Source organism: Felis catus, chromosome B2 (genome assembly GCF_018350175.1).
Source record: "Felis catus isolate Fca126 chromosome B2, F.catus_Fca126_mat1.0, whole genome shotgun sequence".
In the NCBI taxonomy this organism is placed as follows: Eukaryota; Metazoa; Chordata; class Mammalia; order Carnivora; family Felidae; genus Felis; species Felis catus.
In genome coordinates this window covers 116594524-116606888 of record NC_058372.1, presented here as the reverse complement: position 1 = coordinate 116606888, position 12365 = coordinate 116594524, and the positions used below count along the sequence as shown (strand labels likewise).

Below are 12365 nucleotides of genomic sequence, written 5' to 3'. Positions count from 1 at the left end.
TGCATTTCGGGGGCCATGGGTATAATTTTTCATTGGAAAAGTATGCTTGGCGGAGTAGTATTTTTCTGAGTGACAGAGAAGTACTTTCAGATTCTTTCGAGAGAGTACAATCTCTTGTAAAGTGGGAAGTGGATCACACTTTCAGCAGGAAAAAAAATACACTTACTGTAGTTTTTTTTTTTTTCTTCTTCTTCTTCTGCCTTTCAGAATCTTTGCCAAGAACTAGAAGCAAAGTTTTATGAAGGGACGTTTAATTGGGAAAGTGTCAAGCAGCATGACGCGGCCAGCCTGCTGAAGCTGTTCATCCGGGAGCTGCCCCAGCCGCTGCTGAGTGTAGAGTATCTGAAAGCCTTTCAAGCTGTCCAGAGTAAGTGCCATCTCTCTCTGGAGCGGTCCTTGTCCTGCTGCCATCCATATTAATTGTTTTAATGACACTTTGCATCCCAAAGGATGGAACCAGATATATTTGGGTAGACAAATTGACTCACTGTCAACGGATGCTTGAATGCCACACATTGTTTTCCTTTTCCTTTAGAAATACGCGTCTCTGAGTACACGGTTAACAGAATGTTCTCTTCAGGTACAGATTAATTGCATGCCCATCAAGCAATACAACATATTTTCTCGTTAAAACCTGGAACTTCACATTTCTTTTATAATAGAACGAGTCACGTAAAATCTGATACATTTTTTTTTTCTTGCCAAGTGTTAAAAGCAACACTTACTGAAGAAGCTGTGGATTACCAGTTATCATAAAAGCACAGAGAGATGCGGCAGAGTCTGTGATTATTTCCTGAAAAATTAAGTTCTGAAATTGTCACGCAGAAACATGGAACAAATTGTTTGGCTGCCTCCCTGATGGAGGGCTGCAAACACCTCCTATCTTGCTGTTTCGTGGTCTTGGGCAAGCTCCAAATTAACGTCTCAAATAGTTGTTGATTCTTTTCCAGTGAATGCAGGGATCTTTTAAGGTTTATGTACTGGCATAATTATTCCATTTAGTCCTAGAGGCCATCTGTAAAGGAAAGAAGCCACCACTACGTTCTAATGGCCATATCTTTAACTTCCAAATTGGGACACTTTTGAGAGTGAACGGGGGCCACTGTTGATGACTATGGTGAGCTCCACCAGACCTGTTCGGGGGAGGATTCCAACTTTTTTTTTTTTTAATGGAGATATAATTGACCTATAACATTAGATACAACATAATGGTTTGGTATTTGTATGTATCGTAAGATGGTCATTACCGTAAGTCTGATTAACATTCATCACCACGCATAGTCACAGTATTTTTTTTTTCTTGTCAGGAGAACTTTTAAGACCTACTCTCTTAGCAACTTTCAAATATGCAATACATTGTTATTAACTGTAGTCGCCATGCTGTACATTACATCGCAAGTTTGTGCCTACTGACACCCTTCACCTGTTTTGCCCCCTCACCACCCCCGCCTCTGGCTTGCACCAATTGTTCTTGGTATCTATGAGCTTATTTTTTTGTTTTTGTTTTGTTTGTTCTTCTAAGATTCCACCTATAAGTGAAATCATATGGTATCTATCTTTGTCGTATTTTACTTCATATAATGTCCTAAAGGTCTGCTCATGTTGTCACAGGTGGCAAGATATTGTTCTTTTTATTTTATGGCTGAATAATTCTGTTATTTTCCAGGCTATTCCTCAAGTGTATAATATCGAGATGATTCTCGTGTGTCATTTCATAACATTTCTTCAGAATTTCTAAGGGGAGACATGACCGAAACCCTCATCTGTTTAAAATATTTGTAATGGTTAAGTTATACTATTTTGCATATATTCTTTGGAAATGGATTCAAGCACAAATTTATTCCTGAGGAACAAAATACCAAAATGACTCCAAATATCCCTGAGTATTACTTATATGGGTTAAGGGCTAATAAAAAGTGATAAATATCAATGCTAATAAGGTACCGCTTCAACTCGGTCATTGCTGATTGGTTTTCTCATTCGTTCCATGGATGTATGGTGACCACTTACTGTGTTTCGGGCTCAGTTTTTCATATTCCTTTTGGAATTGATGGACTCTTCCCATGTAATGTGTTCACTCACCAGTAAAGAAACAAACTTCAGTGTTACGGATGCATCTTGACACCTTACCACGAAAGGTCCCACTTTCTGTGTCTCTTCGTTGGGGAGTGATTATCACGCAGAAGTTAAGATGATTTCCAAAGCGCTGTTGTATGTCTGCAAACATAAGGCCGCTCATCATACGATCACAGTTGGAAGTGAGCATTCCGAGGAGAGGGAAACTCTAAAGCAGCAGCTGTTTCTCCTGATCTCTCTCAAACACACTCTCAAGAATGCTCGCTGCTCAGTTGTTGTGTCTTACATTTCACAGTGATGTTTATGCCAAATAACTTTTTTCTTACAAAATGCAAAAAAGGAAGTAAAAAAAAATGTTGGGTAAAGAAAAGAGTTTAGATTTATTTAATCTGTTTGCAGATCTCCCAACCAAGAGGCAACAACTACAGGCTTTGAACCTTCTTGTCATCCTCCTGCCCGATGCAAACAGAGACACCCTGAAGGTCAGCAGATTCGTTTACATTAAATACCCCTCAGAACTGGGCGCCTGGGTGGCTCAGTTGGCTAAGTGTCCGACTTTAGCTCAGGTCATGATCTCACGATCCCATTCGTGAGTTCGAGTCCCGCTTTGGGCTCTGTGCTGACAGTTTGGAGCCTGGAGCCTGCTTCGGATTCTGTGTTTCCCTCCCTCTGCCCCTGCCCCTGCCCCTGCCCCTGCCCCACTGGCACATTCTCTGTCTCTCTCCCCTCTTCCTCCCCCTCTCTCCCCACCTCAAATATTAAAATTAATATCCCTCAGAACTAAGCAAAGTAATTTCTCATTATTTGTGGCAAAACAATGTGATGTTTTCATGGACCGATTTTTTAAGGATAGATGGTGGAAGTTTTTAACTCATTATTAATGTACTTAGTAAGTTAATCATATTAACAGTATTATCAGGTGTTTAATTTTTGCTCTAACCCTTCTACAAAACCAATGAGTGAGGTTTCATTTTTTTAAATAGAAACATGGGTGCCTTGGGGTTTTTCCTTTTTATTTTTCTACATTTTCCAAATTTTATTTAACGAGTGTACAGTAATTTGAAAAATGAATGTTTAAAAAGAAAGTAAGACTCATCAAGCATCACCTGTTGCCTAAAGATGTTATATTGTTTGTGGTTCTAAGCAATAGAGTTTGAAATAAGTCATAATGATTTTGAAATGTTTGCTTAGCCAAAAGATAGACCAACTCAAACCAATTCTAGTTATTCCTCTAAGGACTTACCCTGAGTTTCTGACTTACATCATCATTTCAAATTGATTTGGTCTATATGATTTAATACCATTTATTATAAACATTATCAGGGGCTTTTATAATCAGTGGATTGTTCCACATTGATTTATTTTTGTAACAGCAAAATTTTGTAGAGCATTTGTAAAGGTTTAATTATAAACTTACAGAAGAAAGAAAAATTTTAAAATATTTTAGAAAGAGTGTGTACCCCAAGTTTTGCCATTGTCTTAAAATTTTGGGGGAGAGGGCACCTGGGTGGCTTAGTTGTTGAGTGTCTGACTCTTGGTTTCAGCTTGGGTCTTATCTCGCGGTTCATGGGTTGGAGCCCCGCGTTAGGTTCTGAACTCACAGTAGTACAGAGCCTGCTTGGGATTCTCTGTCTCCTTGTCCCTGCCCCTCCCCTGCTCACTCGCTCTCTCTCTCGCTCTCGCTCTCTCTCTGTCTCTGTCAAGAATAAATAAACTTAAAAAAAAAGTAGAATGGGGATAAGATCTATTAAAAAAAAGAAACTCATGTAGATGAGGGTAGAACCCATGCCCCTTTACCTCCTACATTTCTTTCTACTTAAAGTTACAAAATCGTGCCAAGAAATTTCATGTCAAGAAAACAAAACCAGTAAGTAAATGTTGGAAGTTTTCCTGGACCTCATTGAGACTCCTTGAACAGAAACTAGGTGAATGATAGTTCTTTCGTGCCCATGGCATGGATGTTAATACTCAACTTTCCTGGATGGAAGAGTTTATGAGGATTACTGGGGTAAAAACCCTGCCTCTTCTACAGGAGAGCTTCCAAAGAGTTACTCCCTTTACTAAGTCGGGGAAAAAAAATCTTCTTCACTGTTACATGCATAACTGAGAAGGCAGCAATGGGTGGGGTTTTGGAGACAGGGGCCGACTCCAGTAAGGGTTACATTTAAACATTGTGTGACCAGGCTTACCGTGTACAGGTAGACTGTTGCTGAGATGGGGACATCTGGCTCAGGACAGAGCGGGGACTGAGTTCCAGTCTGCTTGTAGGCCTTGGCCTACACAGGGCTTCAACCGCCTAGGAAGAGAAACTGAACCCATCTTTGTTCTTATTCACATAGAGGTACCTGTCTGTGATGGCTCTGTGAATGACCAGTACAAGGTGGGAATTGAAAAGACGTGATTTAGGGCATCTGGGTGGCTCAGTCAGTTAAGCATCTGACTTCAGCTCAGGTTATGATCTCATGGTTTGTGGGTTTGAGCCCTGTGTCAAGCCCTGTGCTCAGAGCCTGGAGCCTGCTTCGGATTCTGTGCCTCCATCTCTCTGCCCCTCCGCTGCTCGCTCGCGCTCGCTTTCTCTCTCTCTCTCTCTCTCTCTCTTTCAAAAATAAATAAACAGGAAAATTTTTAAAAAAGACATGATTTACCTAAAATATGTCTGCATTCAAATGAGTTCAAATCATTGTGAGAGCAAACACTTATTCCGGTATGGTTGCTATCGGGCAAGGCTGGTCTTCAACTCAAGTTTGGAATTCGCCTTCAGACTCCCAGGCACACTCTTGAAAATTGTTTGAAAAAAAATGTTTCTTTTTAAAATTTTAGAATATGTTTAATTTTTGCATATAAGGTTATGGGAGTACAGTTTTGTAAATAAGGTGGGAAATACTTTTGGGGGGATAAAATGTTGGACAATGAAGGGGCACCTGGGTGGCTCAGTCGGTTAAGAATCCAGCTTCGGCTCAGGTCATGATCTCGCGGTCCGTGAGTTCGAGCCCCGCGTCGGGCTCTGTGCTGACAGCTCAGAGCCTGGAGCCTGCTTCAGATTCTGTTTCTCTCTCTCTCTCTCTCTCTCTCTCTCTCTCTCTCTCTCTCTCTCTCTCTCTCTCTCCCTCTCTCTCTCCCTCTCTCTCTCCCTCTCTCTCTCCCTCTCTCTCTCCCCCTCTCTCTCCCCCTCTCCCCCTCCCCAGCTCACACTCTGTTCTGTCTCTCAAAAATGAATAAATGTTAAAAAAAAATTGGAAAATGAAAACAAACCCAGTAAATTTAGTAATTAAGCTTTATTTAAGAGCTTAATTAGCCTTGATGGGTGTTTAAAACACAGATTCAAATAATAGAAACACTGAAACAAATATGCTATATGTACAAGAAAATAAACCACTTACATTTAGTTCTAAGTGAAGGAAAGCTCTATAACAAGGTAATTTCCAGAAGCTTAATGCAAACTTCCCCAATTTTCATGAGCCTCGGGCTGCTCCTTCTGTTGCCATTCAGAGAGATGGGATCCTGTGTCTGACCTTTGTAGACTGTTACTATAGCACATGGAGTGGTTTGGAGGCATTACTGTGTCCCAACACCACGTCCTACTTTAAGCCTAAAGAGGTGTCTTTGGGCAAACTGCTTTTTTTGCCTTGAATTGTTGTTCATTTGAATCATTGATCATAACTACTTTTGGAGGAATAATGAAAACTGATGTTATCAACAGGGCATCCATGTTAATAATAATCATTGGAGTTTATTTAGTTATTTAGTCATTTAGTTAGTTTGAAGTTAACTATACACATTGTCTTGCCCACTCCTGGTAGGCTGGGGAATTCGTATTCCAGTTTTACAAATAAGACTTTAAAGGGCAGAGAGAGCAAAAGTTTACCCCAAAATCACATATGGTTAATAGCTAACTGTGCTGGGACTCAAGCTGGGTTTTCAAGGAGTAGGTCCAGTGATACTTGTGTAATACCAGACTGGTGACAGATACTTTTTTAAAAAGGGTGGTTCTTGGGGTGCCTGAGTGGCTCAGTCAGTTAAGTGACTGGCTCAGCTCATGATCTCACGATTGGTGAGTTTCAGCACGGAGCCTACTTGCGATTCCCTCTTCCTCTCTCTCTGTCCCTCCCCTGCTTGTGCTCCTTCTCTTCTGTGGCTGAGTGCTGTCTCCCTTTCTCCCTCTCTCTCTCTCAAAATAAATAAACTTTAAAAAATAATAATAAAAAAATAAAAAGGACAGTTCTCTTTCAGGTAAAGAGAAAATATATCTGAAGATGAAGTGCTTTCAACAAAGGCGAGGCTAACATTTTATTAATTTCATATCTACATACCCAGAAACACAACATTCTAGTATTCTAATAGTAATAGTTTGAATAATCTTATTGCATATGTGCGCTACAATTAAAGTGGTTTATTACCTAATCTCTATAATTTATGCTCTGTAAAGAAAGAGATACACTGGTACCTGAATAATTATTCTGGTCTCTGGAACAAAATTAAATTTTTTTCCCCAAACCTCACCAATTAATCTTTTGTTCTCATTTGAGAAGGTATTGTTTCTATATAGCCTTATGCTTGGATTACAATTTAACTTTCTGAGCACTATACCAGAAATTAGATACATAAATCTTATTGCTAGGTATTGAGGCTGTGCCTTTAGTTTGTTTCAAAATTTTGAGGTCTATATAGCAGCTTTACTTGATTTAAGATCCATCTGTTAACACAGGCTTTCCCCCCCACCCCCGCCCAAATCCTGTGAGAAATGAACACAGTTTTATTGTTATTCTTTTTCCACTTTGGTACAGTTTATTTGACCCTTTACAGATAGGGACTTTAAGCTAAATGTGAAAACATGAGTCTTTTAGTACTTAAGAGTTCCGAAAGGAAAGCCAAATGGACCTTCTCCAGCATTGGCTAGCTCTATGACCTCTAGCACATTACTTACATTCTCTTACACTTTGTTTGCTCATCTGTAAAATGGGATAATTACAGCCTCTATCTCCAGTAAGGAGTAAGTGAGGTGATATCGGCGATGTGCTTAAAGCAACCTCTCCCTCACTCAGAAAACATTGAATACTTGTGTAGTTATTATTGTGATTGTTTGAGACCAAAATGAAGGATAAAGGGAAAAGAAGAACTGAAAGGAGGAGGGTGAAGTAACTCCTGTGGCCTTTATGGAGGGTAGGCTCAGAGGACACAGGAGTGTTGCCAACAGAGGTGGGAAGTGGGTGGCATCACCAACCCGTTGGGGTGAGAAGTTCCTTTTTATTTACACATTCAGTTTTTCAAAACTCTCTTCTCTTTTTGTCTCTCCATTCCCCCTTCTTCCATGTGACAGTCTCCATTCTTTTTAGATTTCATGTCAGCTAGCTATTGAGTACCTTAAAGCCATTCTAAGGGAATATATATATATATATATATATATATATATTTTATTTATATATTTATATATATGAATATATATATTTATTTATACATATTGTATATATAATTTATATATATTATATATATTATTTATATATGTATTATTTATATATATTTATAATTATTTCCATAGTTCAATATATATATAGAATATATTGAATATATATTATATTGAATATATATTGAATATATTGAATATATATTATATTGAATATATTGAATACATACATATATATATATTGAATTCCTAAAGATAAAAGCGAAGCTCTTCCTGAAGCAAGTGCATCTTACTATGATATTTTAAATTGTTTTTCAGTGCTCCGTGGCTCTGGTAGGTTCTAGGTCTGATACATCTGCCTCCATTCCTCTCCCAGCTGCCTAGTTCAGATGTGTGTCCTGCCCGCCTCATTCCCCAGGGCCATAGCCCTTGGTAGAAACAAAGCACCACCTCGGACCATCCTGGAGTTCGTTACCCAAATGGGGAACTGTTGATGACAAGGCCCATTGGATGTAGCTAGTTGACTGTGGTTATGCACAACTTGTTATTTTTTAACTAAGTAAAAATCCCATATGCTACAGTGCTTTAATCTCTTATCTTCATGAGAACACAAATCTCAAAAGAGCTATTTCTGTTTTAGGCCCTGCTTGAATTTCTCCAAAGAGTTATAGACAATAGAGACAAAAATAAGATGACAACTATGAATGTAGCAATGGTCATGGCCCCAAATCTCTTCATGTGTCACGCACTGGGTTTGAAGTGCAGCGAACAGCGAGAATTTGTAATGGCAGCTGGGACAGCTAATATCATGCACTTATTGATTAAGTATCAAAAACTTCTGTGGACAGTAAGTGTATCTCTTTAAGTTCTGATAATGAGTGATACCTAGATTCTAAAGACTTTTTATGGTTGTATTTTCCTTAAGCTAACCAACAGAGGTGATTTCAAGTGCAATTAAAAAAATGTCTATACGCCTGAAATTGATAGAACACTGTAAGTTAACTACACTGAAATTTAAAAAAAAAAATGTCCACTTACCGAATCTCTGTTTTTAAAATGCCAGGATTGGTTCGTTATTTCAATTTGGTAACTTCTAAAATATTTTCTTTTTGCTATTGTAATTTCTGAGAATCATTTGTTCCTAGATTGTTGCTAGATAACTCTCAGCATTTATTGGTGAGTTTTTCTTTCCCTTTTGACAAGTGAGGCTGGCTAGTTATTAGAAGGGACTGCAGGTTAGCTAAGGGCTGGGTTGTTGACAGGTGGCCGCTAAAGGGACCAACCATCAAGGTGGTGGCCCTTAATGCCAGTCACCTCATGTCAGGCAGTCTCTAATTTTGGCATATGAGGCATAGAAGATAGCCACTATGACCTTGAACTTTACCAAGCCTCTTTCTGAACCTTACTTACACAATGGGAGGTAAATTATTTCATGTGGATGCTGTGTTCTCATAGTGAATGAGAAAGAGATGCATTTTTGCATATTTCATGAAGAGTAAGTGTAAAATGGCATAGTCTTATCAAATAGACAAAACCTTTACTTCTCTCTAAATTTAAAAAAATAATTATTTCCATAGTTCAAAATTGTGCCATTTCTTTTTCCTTCCCAAACTTGATTTTATTTCTCCATAGATTCCCAAGTTTATTGTCAACCAAGTGAGAAAGCAAAATACTGAAAATCATAAAAAAGATAAAAAAGCCATGAAGAAACTGCTGAAGAAAATGGCTTATGACCGAGAAAAATATGAAAAGCAAGATAAGAGTACAAACGATGTAAGAAAAACTTGAAGATGTGTATTTATGCAGATTTCAGTATTGTTTTTACTTATCCTACAAGAAAAGTGTTTCATATGTTTCTGTAGTATGACTTTCTACCTGCTTCAGGGGCCTTGGTACTACTTAGAAGGTAAAGGCCTCAATAATGGCAACTGTGTTTCTACTAATCAGTATTAACAGTTGCTCAGGTGTTGGTGACTCAGCATATGAGCTGGTAATGGGAAACAAAGGAAAAGAGCAAGACGAGAATGTCTCAACACCCACCCACCCACACAAAGGACTCTGCAGACTCCAGTTGCCCACTGAATGTGTAATCTCTACTGAGGGAAGAGTCCCTGTTATGAATCACTGATCTTTTGTCTTCAATTTCCTCATCTGTAAAATGGGGGAAAATAACCCAGACAAACAGACCAATGGTTGGTTATGACCAGGATCCTTCCTGGACTTCAGTAAGTACTTAAAGGCTCTTAATTGGATCCCTGGAAGAATTTGGTGAGATTTATGTTGGAATGAAGAAAATTAAAATGTTCACAAAAGAAATTTCTAAATGCGAGCATTTATAAACCACTGTAAGAATATATTAAGAATTGGGTTTAAGATAAGAAAATATACTACATGAAAACACATTGGAGAAGTGAGTTATCAAAGCTCTAACTTAAGATCATGATGTGAAAGGGTTTCTATTGTTCTGTTTAAGGTGGAGACACCCTGCACAACCAGCACCACCACTGAGGTTACTCAGTTACATGCTGACATCTTGTGGAATAATGTGGAAATGCAATTATCAGCCTTTGATTTTTTTTGGCTTTGGCCTACTTAGGGATCTAGTAATTGTGAAAAAATATATGTACGTATGTATGTGTATATATATATTCTATATTTATAGCTCTCACCACTATGAAATAACAATTTTTGGCATTAAGTATTTTTGGTCAAATTTTAAAATATCTTTAAGAACATAAAATTTAATTAAGGGGAATTGTAAACAGTGTTCAATTTTTTTTGTGGGGGGGAGGCTTGATCTTATAGATTAGAAAGGGTTTTTGACATTTCATTTTTGTTTAATTGAGAACATTTACTCTAACACTATTACAAATATGTGAATATCATTTTGCTTTGTAGCTCTGCTTATTCATATTAACTCAGGTGACTTCATAGTCCTGTCTTTTTTGTAAGGTGGTTATAACGTGATTCTCTGAGGTATGTTATATATCCAAGAAAGCATTTATGCTGTACCTTTTAAATAATCTTTAGGGGCACCTATGTGGCTCAGTCAGTTGAGCATCTGACTTCAGCTCAGGTCATGATCTTGCAGTTTGTGAATTTGAGCCCCACACTGGACTCACTGCTGTCAGACTGTCAGTGCAGAGCCCGCTTCAGATCCTCTGTCCCCTTCTCTCTGCCCCTTCTAAAGCTTGCGCTTTCCCAAACATAAATATTTAAAAATAAAAAACTAAATCTTTAGATAAAAATTTAAAAGTTGTGTTTTGGAGATGAAACGTTTACATGATTTTGTTATTTACAAAGGATTTGTGTTAACTTGGATTTCTTTAGTTTGTACGTTGAGTTCATTAGTTGAGAGTTGGTCTGAGAATTATCTCTGTACTCGTTAGAAGCCATACTGTCATTTTAAGACTTAGGATTTAAATCTTCGTTTTATCATGTATTAGCTGTTAGTCTTTCTGAGTTTTTGTTTTCTGAGAAATTCAGTGGTTCTTCTAATAAAGTGCCTCCTTAGTACCAAGGAAGTGGTTTACATCTTTAGGAATTTGAATTTATCCTGAGTGAAATGGGGTCATTGCAGGGTTTGAGCAAAGGCTTGAGAATCTGTGTTTTAAAATGTTCCCTTGGTGGGGGGCGGTGCATGGGTGGCTCAGTCAGTTGAGCGTCCAACCCTTGATTTTGGCTCAGGTCGTGATCCTGGGATCCTAGGATTGAGCCCCGGGTTGGGCTATGTTTTGAGTGTGGAGCCTCCTTGAGATTCATTCTCTCTCTCTCTCTCTCTCTCTCTCTCTCTCTCTCTCTCTCTCTCTCTGTATGTCTCTGTCTCCCTCTGTCTCCCTCTGCCTCCCTCTGCCTCCCTCTGTCCCACACCTGCTTGTACACTTTCCCTCTCTCTCTTTTTCAAATTAAAAAATCTATTTTAAAAATAATAACTAAAAAATAAATGTTCCCTTGGATGATTGTGTTGAGAATAGACTATAGGAGAGTCAACAGAGATGGGGAGAGGATCACATCTTAATCCAAGTGAGAGACCAGGATGTTAGTCCTGGACAGGAAGTGGTCAGATTCTGTGTTTTTTGAAGTTAGATCCATTGGAATTTCTTCAAGTTGAAATGATAAGAGTTGTAGGAAAAGGAAGTAATAGATGACTTCAAGGTTTTGGCTTGAGAAATTAGAAGGCTGGAATTGTCCTCTTGATGGGGGGATCACAGTTTTCAGTCTGGGTGTGTTGAGTGTAAGGTGTGTATTAGATAAATAAGGAGGAGTGTTTGGATGTGTTTAGTGGGAAGGTTAGGGCATACTGGCCAGTGAGGTGCATGGAGAGCAGGGGCAGAAGGAAGGCCAGGATCCGTCACTAGGGGGAGCCTGCTTCTATTCTGAGGAAAGCTGTGACCACAGGAGTTACATGATTATGTGTAAATTTTAAAATAGTTGCTGTAAGGGTGCCTGGGTGGCTCAGTTGGTTGAGCGTCCGACTCTTGATTTCAGCTCAGGTCATGATCCCAGAGTCATGGGATTGAGACCCGTGTCAGGCTGTGTGCTGAGCATGGAGCCTCCTTAGGATTCCCTCCCCTCCCCTCCCCTCCCCTCCCTTCCCCTCCCCTCCCTCTCTCCCTCTCTTCCTCTCCTTCTGCCCCTCTCCCCCCCACTCATGTGCACTTTCTCTCTCTAAGGTAAAAATAAATAGTTGCTGTGATGTCAGGTGAAGGAAAGATTGGAGCAATGAAAAATGGGAGGTTAGGCAGGAGATGCCAGCTAATTTCATTGCTGATAGGAGTACATAAATTGGTAGAATTCCTCTGGAGAGCAGTTAGCATGTGGCAGAGGCCTGAAAACCATGCTCTTCATTGTATTCAGAAATTCCTTTAAAGGGAATAATAACATAGCC

At 39.0% G+C, this 12365-nt stretch overlaps 1 protein-coding gene across 6 annotated transcripts in view; it reads left to right on the top strand.

Moving 5' to 3' along the window:
* Positions 1-12365, top strand: part of ARHGAP18 (Rho GTPase activating protein 18) — a 193103-nt gene that overhangs the window by 166203 nt on the left and 14535 nt on the right. For all 6 annotated transcript variants that reach the window (XM_019831191.2, XM_019831192.2, XM_019831190.2 and 3 more), the window contains 4 exons: positions 208-367; positions 2476-2558; positions 8118-8324; positions 9110-9250. In XM_019831191.2, the coding sequence (XP_019686750.1) occupies positions 208-367; positions 2476-2558; positions 8118-8324; positions 9110-9250 (591 nt within the window). The remainder of the gene's footprint in view (positions 1-207; positions 368-2475; positions 2559-8117; positions 8325-9109; positions 9251-12365) is intronic.